The 16,938-nt window shown below is 49.2% G+C and overlaps 1 protein-coding gene and 1 long non-coding RNA gene across 2 annotated transcripts in view; one reads left to right on the top strand and one right to left on the bottom strand.

Moving 5' to 3' along the window:
* Positions 1 to 3,426, bottom strand: part of Pex14 (peroxisomal biogenesis factor 14) — a 148,696-nt gene extending 145,270 nt beyond the window's left edge. Inside the window, exon 1 of the mRNA XM_005404016.2 lies at positions 2,896 to 3,426. Within this exon, the coding sequence (XP_005404073.1) occupies positions 2,896 to 2,931 (36 nt within the window). The 5' untranslated portion in view covers positions 2,932 to 3,426. The remainder of the gene's footprint in view (positions 1 to 2,895) is intronic.
* A 2,726-nt stretch (positions 3,427 to 6,152) lies between these two features.
* Positions 6,153 to 16,688, top strand: LOC102015116. Its single transcript, XR_263945.2, has 7 exons — positions 6,153 to 6,892; positions 7,482 to 7,628; positions 11,776 to 11,854; positions 14,255 to 14,424; positions 14,609 to 15,229; positions 15,610 to 15,785; positions 16,317 to 16,688. It is a non-coding gene; the product is annotated as an uncharacterized LOC102015116 (long non-coding RNA).
* The last annotated feature ends 250 nt before the right edge of the window (positions 16,689 to 16,938 follow it).

The following is a 16,938-nucleotide window of genomic DNA, read 5'->3' on the forward strand; positions in this document are numbered from 1 at the left end:
ATGTGGTGGTGCACACCTATAATCCCAGCACTCCAGAGGCTGAGGCAGGAGGATCCTTATAAATTCAAGGCCAGCCTTTATTGCATAGCAACACCGCATCTCAAAAAAAAAATGTCTACAGCCGTACCACCAAAAACATAAAAACCACCAAAAAAAAAAAAAAAAAAAAAATTCCAAAGCATACACTTCACTAAACTAGTAGTCAACGCATAAAAAATCATGCAAACCAAAAAAAAAAAAAAAAAAAAATCATGCAAACCAGGTACACTGGCCCATGCCTTGTAATTCCAGTATTCAGAGGGTTGAGGCAGGAGGATTTGCCTGGACTACATAGAGAGTTAAGGCCAGCCTGAACTACATAGCAAGACCTTATCTCAAAGCAATCATAATAATAATTATAATAAGCATACAAACCCGGGGGCTGGGGATTTAGCTCAGCAGCACACAGCCAGCCTGGCAAGCGCAAGGTCGTGAGTTCAATTCCCAGTACCAGAAAAAAACAAAACAAACAAAACAAAAACAAAAAGCAAACAAACTCATTTAATCCTCAGAACAACCCTGTAAGAAAGGAACTAGTATTATTCCTATGTTACAGGAAACTAAGACAAAAAAGTTTAGTAAGCTGCCCAAGATCACATGGCTGGTTAAGTGTGGGGCTAGGACACCAAGCTAAAGGAGGTAGTTACAGAGCCCATACCTGTAACCATTACTCTACACTGCCTCTCAAGGGGTAGAGAAGGTTGGTTATTCACTCATTATCTTTCGAAACCAGAGAGTGCTACCACTAGGCTGGCTAGTAAGCAGTTCGAGACTAACGCCCAGCTCAGCCCTGGTCTAACTCTGCGCACTCTCCTGACACACACCAGGTTTGGGAGAACCATCCAACAGTCCTTTCAGTCCCATGCTGTTTCGCCTGAAGAAATGGGAAATCAGCTTGATTGGGACTTGATCATGAAGCAGCAGGCCAGTGAGAAAGGCATCTGGTTCACTTACGAAGTCTGCACTGGCAGCTTCTGGTCAGACCGTGACAGAATCTGGCCTCAACTGTTCAAGTTTGCCCCCAGCCGCCAGCATCTTCTGCTGCAGTCCCATCTCTATCAGCTTTGGAAGGAGGGCGAAGGAGAGGAATCAAACAAGTGCCGGGCAAGCCCCAGGAAAGAACCTTAGACCCTTTCCCGCATGTGCGGAGAGGGCAATTCCCAGAACGAAAGGAATACCAGCACGACAGTAACTCCAAGCAACAAGATTTTCTTTTCTTTAGTACCCTTAACCCGGCACTGGCAAATTAGAGGAATCAGGAACTGAGGACACTTTTCGAACAACCCCTGGGCATTCCTAACACAGAACAGCGCAAGAAACCCGGGAGCCGGCGTTGCGGCAAGTTGAGTGGGCGAAGGCAAGAAAGGATTCTTCACACCTTCCCCAAGCTCTCAAATCCCTGCCGGCCAGAGGCCACAATCAGTCCTAGCTGTCTGTCCCTCTTCAGTCCAGGCATCTTCCTGAGCCACTCACTGCACACAGATGCCGGTCAGGGGAACAACAGCTTTAAGTGTTCCAGCTGCTCCAAGTGCGGCTCCTCTAACAGGCTCATTAGGAGTAAGACAGTAAAACACTAAGTGGTAGTCAGTCGTCTGCCTGGGAAGGAAGTGCAATGCTAATACGCTGCAGAAAACTCTTAAAGGTGCTTTAAGGAAAAGGGAAGATGACTGCTAAGGGGCCAGGCTGAAATCTTTTTTTTTTTTTTTTTTTTTTTTTTTTTTTTTTTTAGGCAGGGTCTTGCTATGCACTCCAGGCTGGCCTTGAGCTCACTTTGTAGCCCGGGCTGGTCTCGAACTCCCAGACATCCTCCTGCCTCAGCCTCCCTACTGCTGGGATTACAGCTGTGTGCCACCATGCTTGGCTGACACCTTACTTTCCTCCTAGGTCTAATCCTAAGTAAATTTTAACAGGGATGGCTGACTAGTGAAGTCACACAGAACTAGGTGGAAATCCAGGCTCCATGGGGCACGTGATTTGGTATGTGGTACAAATCCTAAGTATGGCGATTCATAGCCTGCACTTCAGAAAGGTGTCGTGAGCTCGAAACGAGATAATGCATAGTTTGTCTTCAGCACGACAGCACCCACGCAGTGAATGCGCGGTCCTGCTTCACCCCGTCCCCTCTCTCCACTCCGCCTCTCGATCATACACCCCTTCACACGCCGTGCCATCGCTGCCTCCGACAGCGAAACCCAGGCGGCGACACACGGGGCCTCCCGCTCTCCTTCCTGGAGCGGCATCTGGCTAAATCTGCAGACGAAAACCTGCAGAGAAGCTCTCGCCAAGCAAACACCAAACCAGGGCAGACAGGCTGGATCCTCAGCCCCAGCCGGGTGGCGCCTGTTGTTCACAGCGCGTCCGCGTCCTGCCAACGCACTGAGACAGACCCGGAGTACATTTCCGACTTGGCGAAGGCAGCACAAAGGTGACGAAGCCGAAGAGGCCGGCAAGGGGGCCGCGCCCGAAGGCTGGGGCTGGGGGGGACAAACGGCCACGCTCGAGCCTCTCCCCACCTCTGCTCCAGCAGGGGCCTCGCAGCTCCGGGCTGGGATCAGCACGGGACCCCCGACCTCCCCGCCCAACTCCAGCGCATCCGGAAGGGCGCGCAGGCCGGCGGCGGGGCTTGGCCGCGGGCTCGGGCTCGGGCACGCCACCGAAGGGGTCGCCGGGGGAGGGGCCGCGCAGGGAGACCCGGAGAGGGGCGGGGCCCGGGACCGGGCGCGGGGTCGCCGACCCGGCTTCGGAAACTCGGGGTCCCCACCCGGCTTCCAGCTGGACGCCGAGCGGCTCCTCCAGCCCCGCTGGGCCCCCGAGGCCGCCGCCGCCGCCGCCGCGGGGTTGTCCCACTCCCCTCACCTGTTTCGGCTGCTCTGCCTGCTCCGAGGACGCCATCTTTTTCAGGCCTGACTAATCTACCGCCGCTGGACGAGATTCCTCCCAAGAGCCCTCGCTCTGGTTCTGCGCCTCAGACTAAAGTAGAAGCAACTGAGCCCGTCGATTAGGGCGGGCTGGGGCAAAGGGTAGATCGGCGTCGGGGTCACCTCCAATAACTCCCATAGGTCTCTGCCTTACGAGGAAATCCAAAGGAGTCTGTTCATTGGAAGGAGTCATTCTATTCATTTCTTTCATTGTCATAGGAGTATTACTAGTCTTGAATTAAATCTCCGTAGTCCCCAGAGTGCCCTGTGCACATTTATGATCTAAGTATTCAGTAAATGAATGAATGTAAAGAAACGTGGAAATAGGTTTTTAGCCACTCGTTGTAACTCTCCCGAGTGCCTCCTCTTAGGCTCTAGAAATAAAAAGATCCAAAACCCGACCCCTGCTCACCAGCCCAGGACCAGCACAGTTACAGCACTGCTCGGGATAGAACCTGGCTACTGTGGAAAGGTCTGTTGGGAGAACGCAGACGAGTGGGCCTTGGGAGAAGAGGCTTCCATGAACTATTACGGAATTTTTTTTTTCGTTTGTTTGGGTTTTTTTGAGATGGGGTCTCGCTGTGCTGTTCAGGCTGGCCTTGAACTCACTTTGTAGCCCAGGTTGGTCTCTAACTCACAACGATCCTCTTGCCTCAGCCTCCCGAGTGCTGGGATTATAGGAGTGCGTAACCACTCCCGGCTACTATTATGGAATTATAATGCCTGAATTGGTTTGGTTTTATTTGTTGTTATTGGTGGTGGGGTTTTTTTGTTTTATTTTGTTTGTCTTTTTGAGACAGGGTCTCACTAAGCAGTTCAGGCTGGTCTTGAGCTCACTTTGTAGCCCAGGCTGGTGTCGAACTGGCAACCATCCTCCTGCCTCAGCCTCCGGAGTGCTGGGATTACAGGCGTGCGCCACGACACCGGGCTCTTGAATTGTTTTGTCTTTGTTTTGTTTTGTTTTTTTGGTGCTAGAGATCAAACCCATGGCCTCGCTTGTGCTGGGCAAGCTCTTAGATTTTAAGCTAAAGATAAACGCTATGATAGGAACATTGTGACTAGTAGCGTATATCAAAACTGACCTTTGACCTAACTGGAGTAGCGCACAGATGGACTGCCTTCATTCCTCTTAATATCTCACCTCTTCACCCATAGTTGTTTTTTGTTGGCTTGTGGTACATGACTGAACCCAGGACCTCACACTGAGCTACATGCTCAGCCTTTTGTTTGTTTTGTTAAAAAGCAGGGTCTGTCTAAATTGCTAAATTGCCCAGGCTGGGCTTAAACTTTCAATCCTCCTGCATCAAACTCCCAGAGAGCTGGGATCACAGGTGTGTGCCGTCAGGCCCACCTCCGTACTCTTACAACAAAGACAGGGAGACAGACAACAGAAAACTAACTGGCTGGTCACCCTTAGAGTACTTCTCATTACCTCTTAGTGAAATAACTGAAGCACAGGGGCCTTCACAATCATTGAAAGTGGCCAGTTTGAGAAATTTGGCTGTTACCTCTGGTCATTCTAACTATAGTGACAGGTCGCGAGAACGAGGTGCCCGTGGATGTAAAAAAAAAAGTAAGAGAGACAAATTCTGGGATCAGGGTGGTTACAGGCTCTCAGACTGCAGCCCCGATACCAATCTCAGTCACGTTTTACTGAATGAGAACCAAAGGCATACATCGTACAAATGGACGGATCCCAAGGTTTTTAGTAATTAAAGCTTATCTTTCTCCAATTCTGCCTCCCACACTGCTGACAACAGTCCCCAGGTGGGCCTCCCACACCCAGCACCGCGCTCACTCGGTTCAGCTGGGGATTTCAGGTTGACCACCAGTTGTCCATCCGTCCCTGGTCAACTTGATAATCATACACATTTCTTTAATCCATGGATTCTTATCTTCAGGTGAAAGGTTTCAGTTCATTTTAATAAATCATTATGTGTCCACAATCTCTCCAGCCTTGATTTGCAGAAGTTCAAATAAACAGCTTAGTTTCAACTTAGTGATATGGAACTTTAGCATAAATGATTCCTTTTTTGAGTGTGTGTAAAGGAGATGGAATCCAGGGCCTCCCACATACTAGGCAAATGCTCTCCCAGTAAGCTACACCCCAACTCTCTTGATTTTTTTTTTTTTAATTTGGTTTTCTGAGGCAGGGTCTCGCTCTGTAGTTCAGGCTGACCTCTAACTTGTGGTGATCCTCCTGCCTCATCCTCCTAAATGTGTGGACACCTGGTTTCCATCATGATTTTTAATCAAATCTAGGGGCCTAGTGCAGAATTTAGCCCAAGGCAGTGGCCTCCTGAAATAGTTTTTTGTTTCATTTTCTTTTTTTGTTTGTTTGTTTGTTTTTCTCCTGTACGGGGAACCGAACTCACGACCTTGAACTTGCCAGGCAGGCGCTTTGCCGCTGAGCTAAATCCCCAGCCCCTTTGTTTCATTGTCTTGATAAAGGGTCTTGTACTATGTATTTCAGGCTGGCCTTGAACTCACTATGTAACCCAGGCTGGCTTTGAACTCTCAGCAATTCTCCTGCCTCAGCCTCTCACACGTGGGATTACAGGTGTGTGCCACCACACTTAGCATTGAAATTGTATTTAACAGCCTATTTTTGTTTGTTTGTTTGTTTGATCTTTTTGAGACAGGGTCTTGCTGTGCAGTTCAGGCTGGCCTTGATTTGTTTTTTTGTTTTTAACAGCCTATTAATGTATTTAAGATTTTATTCCAAGGCCCTAACTCAATTTGCACCAGTGTGGCAGTGAATAAAACGTGTCCTTCCATTCAGGGAGTCAGGTCCCGAGAACGAGGTGCCCACGGATGAGTAGAAAAAGTAAGAGACACAAGAAAAACAAGAGAGGAAAAAGTCTGGTATAGGGGGCTTACAGCCTCTCAGACTGCAGCCCCGATTACCAATCTCAGCCACCTTTTATTGAGCGAGAACCCAGGGCATAGCTAGTACAAATGGGTGGATACCAAACATTTTAGCAAAGATAATTAAAGGACTATCCTTCTCCACATGTAATCCAACGCATGTCTGTAATCCCAGCCCTCAAGAGGCTGAGACGGAAGGATCGTAAACTCAAGGCTAATCCGGGCTGTATAATGAAGCCTTATTTTAAGAAACTCTAACAAATAATAAACAAATCATTGCGTCCTCAATGCATTCTAATCAAAGAATGTCCTTCATCACAAAAATGGAAAATCTTAGGCCACTTTTTCTTCCCCTTTCTTGTGCTATTTTGTTACATCTTCAGCAATACTGGAAACGGGCACTCTTCAATTATTAAAACTCAGCCTATAGGTTGGGACAGTTTACAGATAGATCTTTGCAGGTTGGAAAGGGAAAACCAATAAACACTCTACAGTGGCAGCTTTTTATTTAAGTATTAGTAGTATACATCTACTTATGCACAGAAGGATGAGCTGAACGTTCAAGGATGTATCCTTTGAAACGCAAAATAAATCCCTACTGACTTCATTTTAAACATTCGATTAAACAGGACTGGGATGTAGCTCAGTAGTAGACCACATGCTTACCAGGCCTAGGGCCCGCATCACTACCCAAAAACAAAAACAAAAAAGCAAGCTACTGTTTGGCTGTATTCCCGCAAGCTAAGGTAGGATTTGAACAGAGACTACAGCTCCCGTCATGCCCGGGGGCCTCAGGTGAGTAATAGCCACTAGAACTACACCTCCCGACGTCCCTAGCTCTCGCGTGATTGGCTGCCACGAGAACTGCAACTCCCGGCAGGCGGCGGGCTGCGAGGGAGTAGGAGGGGCGTCCTGACCAGCTCCGCGGGTTTTGGAGTTCCTCCAGTCTCACCTGAAGAGGATGAAGGCGACAGGGGCCCTAGGAGCTGTGGGACCCGGCGAGAGCCGGTCTCTGAAGGCTTGTTTGTTGCTTGGCGGCCTCTTCCCTGGAAGAGCTGAGGAACAGGGTGAGCGCTGGACCCGCCCGGGCGGGGGCTGAGAGCCGGGGTCCGGATGCCCCGGAGCGCCGGGGCGCGGTCGGGGAAGCCGACCCGGGGGAAGGAGCCTTGGGACGGAAATGGCCCACGTGGTTAGTAACAGATTCCGGGCGCTTTAGCGCATCTCGTGTTAAACTGGCGGTCGGGGCGAGGCGGGCGGAAAGGAAGGCGCAGACGAAGCCCGACTGGACGTAGGTGACTCGCCCAAAGCAGTGTAGGTTTTGGTGATCAAGCGGAGCGCCGACCTGGGGTGTCCCCGCCACTCAGCTCGCGGAGGTGATAGTGGGGGCGGGTCGCCGCAGTGTCGCCTCCAGCCGGTGCCTGTGCCGGGGAGGAAGCTGCTGATGACGGCCCGGGCGGGGTCCGCGGGAGCACAGCGTTCTGAGCCCAGCCCGCCTCACTCCGTACGGCTTCCCCTTGCAGCTTACCCATCCCGGAGCCCCTAGCTTGCTCACCAGCGAAGTGGCTGCTTCCCGCCCTGCTACCGAAGAGCGTTCAGTCTGTCAAGTGAGGCAAGACATTCGGTTGATTTACAGACTTTTTTTTCTTTTTGAGACAGGGTCTCGCTGTGCAGTTCAGGCTGGCCAGCAACCAGTTAACAAGTTACAAGGGCTTGTTTACTCCGAGGAGCTCCGGTGTTCTCAGGCTGGTTTCATCCTGCACATGTAACTATTTTCCAGCTTCAGCGGCTCCCAACAATCGTCTAGTAAGTAGATGTGTCAGGGTGACCTAGCCCCAGCTGTCTGACAGAGGACGTGGGACCCAGGAATGCCCAAGCACTATAAAGTGCTCCGATGATGTGGCTTTTGCCACATCGGTGTTTACATATTTGTTCCTGGCATTAGGTTACTTCGATTTTAGTGACATTTGGTGCACTGGCTCCATGTACTTGGCACACAGGCTTTCTTTCTCTGCAGCTGGGCTTTAAGAGGCCCACGGTCGCTTGACTTTTTCTTCTTCTCCTTTTTTTTTCTTTTTGCGGTACTGGGAATCGAACTCACGACCTTGCACTTGCCAGGCAAGCGCATATGCCACCGAGCTATATCCCCGACTTTTTCTTCTTCTTAAGTCCAGTCCCATTAGCGTTTTAAGACATTGCCATCCTACAGTGAAATGTTCAAACCCACCCTGGAGAAAGCCTCTTGCCAAGGAGAATAAAAATAAAAATCTAATGATGCAAGCTTCTGCTTCTCTTATATTTCCTATGGGCTAGTATAACTTAGAGGAAGATAACTGCAAAGAACAAAAACCATTTTCTTTCTTCCTTTCTTCTGACATTTGACACACAGGAGAGTTTTTTTATTTCAGTGCTGGGGATGAAACCCAAGCACATAAGAGAATTTTAGATGACTGCTGAATAAATAAAGGAACGACTTCAAGTTCTGGTTGGTTATTCATTCATGTAAAGACTGGAATGCCTCCTATATGTGGATGTAGAATAACTGCAGGAAACACATTTTTAGGAACCATACTTGGTTTAAATCCCAGCTCTGTCACTTATTGTGTTATGTGTGATCTTGGACAAATTACTTAACCTTTTTGAGCCTTGAATTTGTTGTGTGTAAAATGGGAATAAAAGCAGGACCTATCTCATAGAATTAATATTGTATATGAAAAGCACTTAAAATAATACCAAGCACCTCTTTGCCTTGTGCCACCCTCCCTTGGAGTCAGCCAGTTATGGACTGAAACCTCTATAAAGTGTGAGCTAACTAAACCTTTCCTTCCTTTAAAAAAAAAAAAAAGTACCAGGTACTTAGAATTACAATTGTGATAGTTATCTACTAAGAATTCTGCTCAGGTCTAGGGGGCTGCATATCAAGAGCACCAGAGGAGATGTGATTTCCTTGTAGATCTTGTCAGTTGCCACATATTTCTCTCTTCTCAGCTTGTGACATTCTGGCCATTGACAGGTCCCTGACACCAGTCACCCTGGTCCTAGCAGAGGATGGCACCATAGTGGATGGTGATGATTCCTTCCTGTGTCTCCCTTCCAATACTAAGTTTGTGGCCTTGGCCAGTAATGACAAGTGGACATACAGGAGCTGGGGATTTAGCTCAGTGGCAAAGTGGCTGCCTGGCAAGCGTGAGGTCGTGAGTTCAATTCCCTGTACTGGAAAAAAACAAACACCCAAAAAAAAAAAGTGGACATACAATAGTTCAGGTAAGAAACTGGTCATATGTACAGCATCCACTATGGTTAATTTACTGCACAGCAAGGGCTTGCTGTTTGTCTGGCTGTTTAAACATTTGTGCAGTGAGTGTTTACCTGAAAACCTTGTATCTACCAGACATGGTGCTAAGTCCTGGGGACAAAGATGAAAGAGATGTAAGTCTGACAGCAACTAAAATGCACCACGCCAGAGAGGTCAGTGTGACCACCTGGAGTCTAGCTACCAGGGTCTGAGTCTGGCTTTGCCATTTACTAACCAGTTAGTAAGTCTGGGCAACTTACCTAATGTCTCAGTGCCTTAGTGTCATAATAGTTACAGTACCTGTCTCCTGGGATCCCTGTGAGGATGATACAGCTCATGTCAAAGCAGAGTCTGTCAGCAATGTGACTGATATTTTGGGCTAGAGAGTTCTATGGTAGAGAGGCTGCTTTGTGTGTGGTGTGACGTTTAGCAGCATCCCTGGCCTGTTCCCACTAGATGCCGGTAGTAACACCCTGACCCAACTATGACAACCAAGAATGTCTCCAAACATTATCATATTTAGATCTTACCTAACACAGTGAGGGCCAATAAATACTACCTTTTCACTATGTCCTCAGCACTGGAGATGAATAATATTGGTGCAAGGATCGAAGAGCTAAAGAACTATCTCCAGAGCCAGGCATGGGGCACACCTGTAAGCCCAGCACTCGGGAGGCTGAGGCAGGAGTATCACCATGAGTTCAAGGCCAGTCTAGACTACATAGAGAGTTCAAGTTGAACTACAACACAAGACCCTGCCTCAAAAAAAGTGTCTCCAGGAAAATCTTCGTGCTCCTAAATTGAGGAAGTCACCCACCACTAATTGAGAAAGCGATGGCTGTACAAGCCACCTTTGTATTTGAGTCCAAGGGACAAGAAGTGATGGATTGTTCCAGTTAAAAGTGGGACCAATCCCCACACACAGGAGAAGTGCTGGTGAGAATGAATGTTTTCATATACAAAAACAACGTATGCCAGATGTGGTACACACCTATGATCTCAGCACTTGGGAGGCTGGGGCAGGAGGTTCACTGTGAGTTCCAGGCCAGCCTGAACTACATGGCAAGACCTTACTCAGAAAAACAAACACCAGAACACACCCAGACACAAAAAAACTAATGGAAAGCAGTCTGGTAGGATCCTGAGCCCATCCATGACCATATGTGGGGGTTAAGTGGCTTCTCTTCATAGAACAGAATACATTAAAAGTGGAAGAAGAGGGAACATGGTGGTTCTGATAGGGCCTGGCTTTCCTGGGGTCCCTTGAGAGAAGGTGCCCCTTCCTCTTGCAGTGGTCCTGAATGGGGTCAGAAGGACACAGCTGTCCTGGAGTCTGTGCGGGGCGGAGGTGGAAACAGGACTGGAAGTCACTCTGAGCCCAGTGTTTCCTCCTGGATATCAGACGGAGGCGCAGCTTTGATTTTCCAGGAATCCTTTGAAACAGATGAAACAGACAGTGGGACGGGTGAAGTGGGAGAAGGAGGCCGGGAAGCTGAAGGGAGATCTGTCCGGCATGGTGCTGTCAAAGGAGGACCTCCAGGGAAGCCCCCCGCACGGCCTGGACCCACGCTCGCCCAGCCCCGCAGCCCCAGCGGCTGCTCAGCTCCATGCCTCAGCATGGGAATTCCATGGTTTTCTTTTGCAGCACTGGGGATTGAACCTGAGCCTATGCACTGACCTATGTCCCCGGCTCTTTTTTTCTCATTTTGAGACAGGGACTAAATGTCCCCAGTTTATGATCTTTTTAAGTGTATACCACCACACTGCTTTTTTCTTTCTTTCTTTTTTTTTTTTTTTGAGACAGGCTCTCGCCATGCCGTGTAGGCTGGCCTTCCACTCACTTTGTAGCCCAGGCTGGCCTTGAACTCACAGCAGTCCTCCTGCCTCAGCCTCCTGAGTGCTGGGATTACAGGCAGCAGGTATAACCATGCCAGGCTCTCCTTTCCTTTCTTAATTCCTAATCTGCCAGCACCAACCTGCCCCCTGCCCCTGCCCCATGCATTGCTGGGTATGAAACCCAGGGCCTTGTACATGCCAGACGAATACTCAACAATTTGTGTTTGTTTGGGTGATGATACTGGAGATAGTGCCCAGAGCCTTGCCACTGAGCTACATCCCCAGCCTCTCTTTTTTTCTTTTTTTTAATTTTATATTTTGAGACTGTGTGGCCAGGTCTTGCTAATTTGCCCAGGCTAGACTCAAACTTGCAGTCACCGTGCTTCAGCCTCCCAGGATGCTGGGATTATAGGCTGCACCACCAGGCCCAGCTTTGTTTTTAAATACTTCTGGCAGCTGGGGATTTTGCTCAGTGGCACAGCACTTGCCTGGCAAGCACGAGGTCGTGAGTTCGATGCCTGGTACCAGGGGGGGAAAAAAAAAAAATACTTCTTCCATTACAACTCAGTCTTCATTTTATTCTCTTTCAGCCCTCACTGTGCATCAGAATTACCCGTGGCTTTTTTCCTTAAATACAGATGTCCAGGCCCCAGTGAGTTCTAGGGCGAGGGGACTTAACTGCTAGCAAGTGTGGATTTGGAGTGATTGGTTCAAATCCCAGTTCTGTTGTTGGGAGTTTGAAGCAGTATCTTAGCTTCTCTGCTTACATTTATTTCCTGTCTGGCAAAATTAGGATAAAAATGTTACGTTTTCATTCAAAAGGCATTGACTCAACCCCTGCCCTGTGCGAGTGGACGAGCCAGCCACTAGTGTGCTGATGAAGAAGGGAGGCAGACAGCAGGTAAGGGCCCAGGGACCCAGGTGCACACCTGTCATTACGGCACATAGGAGGCTGAGGCAGGAGGATTGCTGCAAGTTCGAGGACAGCCTGAATTATATTGCAAGACCCTGCCTGAGTAACATGAATATTTTCACATGGCTCATAATCCAAGAGGTACAGAAAAACACGGTAGCCAAAAAAGTGAACCCCAATATCTATAAACAATGACCACGTCAGGAAAATGTGGTAAACAGGAACTCTTAACTGTCCTTCGGCTCTACAAAAGAATGGACGTTTGTGAGCCTGGAAAACACTGAAGGAAGTCAGAAACAAAGGCCACATAAGTGATTGCATTAATGGCCAACATAACCAAACCCACAGAGAAAATAAAAGCTAGGTGTGGAGGCACACACCTGTAATCCCAGCTACGCAGGAGGCTGAGGCAGGAGGATTGCTGCTTCAAGGCCAGCCTGGGTAACTTAGCAATAACTTCCCTAAAAATAAAGGCTGGAGGGGCTGGGGATGTAGCTGAGTAATAGAGCACTTGCCTAGTGTGTGCAGGCCCCTGGGTTCAGTTCCCAGTAGGGGGAGGACGAGAATAGATGAGTGACTGTGTGGGCTGGGTCACTGAGAAGCATGGAGGAGCTGCTCATGGGTCTTTCTCAGGGGCGGCAATGAAGGTGCTTGTTTTGTTGTACTAGTGATTGAACCCAGGCCCCGCACGTGCCAAACACGTGCTCTTTTACTTGAACTACACCCTCCCAGTTACAAGATCAGTTGTGGGGATGGTTATACAACCCTGTGAATATATGAAATCCATTGCGTTATATATTAAAACCCATTGCATGGATGAAAGAAGCTATTGGAGAGACATCTCAACAGAGCTGTTGAACAGAAAGGATGCAGAGGAAAGTTGGAGTCCTGCCCCAGCACCCAGGGTTCCAGGTTTCCCTCGGAGCCAGCTGATGAGTTAGTGTCCCGAGCTGATGTTTTCCAGACAAACAAACATGCAAAGTCTTGTCCTCCTTTTTGTGTTTCTTTTGTTCTGTTTTGTTTTGTTTGAGACGGGGTCTCACTATGTAGTGCAGAATGGCCTTGAACCTTGAACTGTTTATCTAGCCCAGGTTGGCCTCAACTCAGAGGGATCCTCTTGCCTCAGCCTCCTGAGTGCTAGGATTACAGGCTGAACCTCCACGTCCAGCTCTCTTCCTGTTTTATTTGCATGGAGTCTATTTGCCCTGCTTTTAAATGAATACCTGGAAGCCTTCCCAGGGCACCCTCCTTCCTTTTCCCAGTGCCCGAAAGCACCGCATTTACCCTGCACGCCAGGGGTTTGGGTTCTCCTCTCAGACCAGGCAGCGCTGCCAATGCTCATCCCAAGGGCTTTGGGCACAAAGGCCTTGCCAGGATAGCGTGGTCAGATACCGGTGGTTGTCACAGCCAGGGTGCTGCCAGGTGTGCTCCAGAGGGAAGGGCAGGACTCCACAGGGAGCTGAGGCTGGCCACCCACGAGGAAGGAAAGCCGGCCAGAGCGCTGAGAGCCTTGGGAATCGGAAGGGGAGGGGCCACAGGGCTCATCTGCACAGCCTGGAGGGATGAGAACAAGACTGCTTCTTGGGAGGGGTGCTACCCTCTCACCTCACTTTCCTCACCTGTGAAATGGGGTCATACTGGTACCTTCCTCGTGAGATTCGTACCTCTTAAATTTTGTACCTAGAGAATAGACTCACAGTAATTCAAAACTTAATGCAACGTAAAATTTAAAAATAAAGTTTTCTCCTGGAGAGGCTGTTCCTAATCTCATACTCAAAAAATGCAAGCTTTTGCAAGGCACCACGGTACAGGCCTGTAACCCCAGGTACTCAGGAGGCTGAGGCAAGAGGCTTGGCAAGTTCCAGCCCAGCCTGGGCTACTTAGCAGCATAGTTAAGACCTTGTCTCAAAATAAAAAATTTTTCTCTCTTTTTTTTTTTTTTTTTTTTTTTTTGTCTTTTTGAGACAGGGTCTCACTATCCAGTTCAGGCTGGTCTTGAGCTCACTTTGTAGTTCAGGCTGGTCTCAGACTTGCAAGGATCCTCCTGCCCCAGCCTCCCGAGTACTGGGATTACAGGTATGCGGCACCACGCCCAGCCAAAGAAAAATTTTAAAAAGCCGGAAATATAGCTAAAAATGAAAGCCCTGGGTTCAGTCCACAGTACCACCAAATAAATAAATAGCTATTCGAGTTTGGATTTGTTCCGAGTGAGGCACGAAGGAACCGTTTTTATCATTTCCCCATGTCCACACTAGAAGACTGAAAAGTCCCGCATCTCTCTCCTGAGCCTCTGCCAGCCCCCTGGGTGCCTGGGGAAAGCTAAAGCCCATGGTGTGGTGGGAGTGTCCCGAAGTGCTCCGGTCCTCAGCGCCCGCGTGTGTGCTTTAGGTGCTAGTCAGTGTGCCACGTGAGGACCTGGCTCAGGAGCTCGGCTGGAGCTGCGCCGCCATCCGGGGGTTCCAGAACACGTGAGAGTGCGTGCTTCAACTGGAAGAGGGGAACGAGTTTTAGCACGGAGCTCCGGAGAAAGGACAGCGGCATCCTGTCAAGGCAGGAAGGTAGGGCACCCATTGAGGGTTCCTCAGAGGTGGAGGCACCGCTGCCGCCCTTGGGAGAGGCCGCTGTCTGCAGGGCGGCCCGCCTCCTTGGGGTGCCTTTCCCTCGCCCCCAGCGCAGGCTCCGTCCACCTGCTGGGCCGTCTGATTACGGGGCTCGCTGACCTCTCTCACATCCGCTCTGCAGAGTCCAAAGCTACCTTCGGGGAAGAGGTAGACGCGGAGGACAGCACCATCGGAGAGCACGCCTTCCAAATCTCACAAGCCAGATCTGCTCTGCACTGCAGGAGAAACCGGCTCCCGAGCTGAGCTTGTCTAGTCGGGATTTGGAGGTGGGCAAGGACACGCGATGCAAGCTGCGGAGTGATCTCCCCTGGAGGTGTAGTGGGCCTGCCCAGGCCTGGATGGGATTTCTTTTCACCTCTACAGAACTGGGCTTCCAGCTGCTAGTTTGTCTGCTCCCTGCCAGAGCAATCACAAACGCCCCGCTTACTCTAAACCAAAGTGACTTATGTTTTTTATGCTGCTTGTGCCAATGCATTTTTTTAAAACTTTATTTTTTGTGGTGATGGTGATGCTGTGACTGAACATAATAAATTTTGTTTGGTTTTTCTCTTGGTAACCTATCTACTGTCATTCATTTCTCAGACTAAGATTATGACATTTTCAGAAAGAAGAGAAACTTTGTGCTACACCTGGTGCCTGTTGGTGTTACAGAGATAAGCAGAACTGACGCTGTCCTGGCACGTAACAGTGCGGTGGGAAAAGCCGGTACAAAAACACCACACAAACATAGTTACAAGACAAGGTAAATACTAAGAAGGAAAATTACTAGGAATGGAACTCAAGAAATATTCTGACCGGGCGAGGTGGTGGTGCACACCTGTAATCCCAGCACTCGAGAGGCTGAGGCAGGAGGATCGTTGTGAGTTCAAGACCAGCCTGGGATACAAAGTGAGCTCAAGGCCAGCTTGAACTGCATAGCGAGACCCACTCTCAAAAAGATTTAAAAAAAAAAAAAAAGGTAAAAAAGAAATATTCTGGAGGTACATTTACCGGACTGTAGTCACAGGCCAGGGGGAGATACAAGGGGGAGGACTGTCAGGTTCCTTGTTGAAGAGCAGGCTGGAGAGGTAATGAGGTTCGGTTCAGATGTATGGGGCTTGTGTTTTGGAATTTCTTTTGTAGTCCGCGACCCCACCCACCAAGTCAAACTGAATTGCTCCAAGCAGAAAAAGTGTGGCAAGTCTGCTGAGGCAGGAGGACTGCTCAGAGGCCAAGCCTGAACTACAGACCAAACAAACTGTGGCACATGAGGCAAACCTGCTTCAGCCAGCCCAAGTAAAGCTGGGCTGCACAAAGAGGTGGGCACGTGGTGGGTAGCAGAAGGGGAGGGGAGGGGAAAGGATGTATGTAGCTGTTGCCAGGGAGACTTCCCGAGGTGGGGACCCAATTGCAATCAGGGTGATGCCCCACGTGGGGGGTGGTGCTCAGTGCCTGGAAACCCAAGCAGCCCCGGCACGCCCGCCTGCGAGAGACCCACCAATCAGGCTGTCTGTCCCTGGTGGCGGTGCCATGTGATCGGCCTCCCCTCGTCTTGACAGTGTCACTTAGTGATAGGGCATAGACTTAGCATGCATGAGGCCCAGGGGTTCAATCCTCAGCACTTCCCCCCAAAAATAAGTAAATACTGTACATGAAAGTGTGAGAGTCGGTGGTCTCTCGGTGGTCCCCGGGAGAAAACAGCGAGAGGATTTAGGAAATAAAGACAAGAGACAACAGCCGGGGTCAGGTGGAGTTGCCTCTTGCCTAATGAGCAAGAGGACTGATTCCAACAGACACATGACCAACCACCAAATCCAGGGGCTCCCGACATCTCTCCCTTCTCTGTTCAGTTGCAGAAGTGATGGGTGTTCAGGGGAAGCTGGAAAGGCTGTGCTGGAAGAACATAGTCCAAAGTCCGGAACAGTGGTCAGTTTTCAGTCTAGCTGGCAACTGTCAGAAGTTGGTGACTTGAACCTTTTACAGCTAACCTGTTACTGCGGCATTGCTGCTTTACATCTGGTGGTTACACTTTTCTGCTGGATGTTTAAGACCAAGTTAAGGTGAGATCTGTGTAAATGACAACTTAGCCTTTTGTTACCTATCAAGGTCAGTTAAGTCTCCTCTGGAATTGCCACGGGACCAAGTACAGCATCTCTTGATCTTCTGTCAGTGTCAGCCATCCAGATGAGTCGTGGCCATTGTTTGACCAAGGTGCTTTCTGTGGAAGCTTGAGAGTTTTTTTTTTTTCTCTCCTGGTGACTCTCCTTAGGCACACTCTATATCGTAGAATCACTTTCCTCTGTGGAAAGCCTAATTTACCTAATTTTTGGTCTCCAAACCTCAGTTGTTAAACATCCAGCAGAGAAGATTAATGTTATTAACATTGTCAGCGAGGCAGTAAGCTGAGTATTACAATCTGATCTGAATAGCAAACACCTTAGAACATACAAATGAGCCATTATGTTTTAACAA

Source organism: Chinchilla lanigera, unplaced genomic scaffold, assembly GCF_000276665.1.
Source record: "Chinchilla lanigera isolate Chin_1 unplaced genomic scaffold, ChiLan1.0 scaffold00085, whole genome shotgun sequence".
Classification (NCBI taxonomy): Eukaryota; Metazoa; Chordata; class Mammalia; order Rodentia; family Chinchillidae; genus Chinchilla; species Chinchilla lanigera.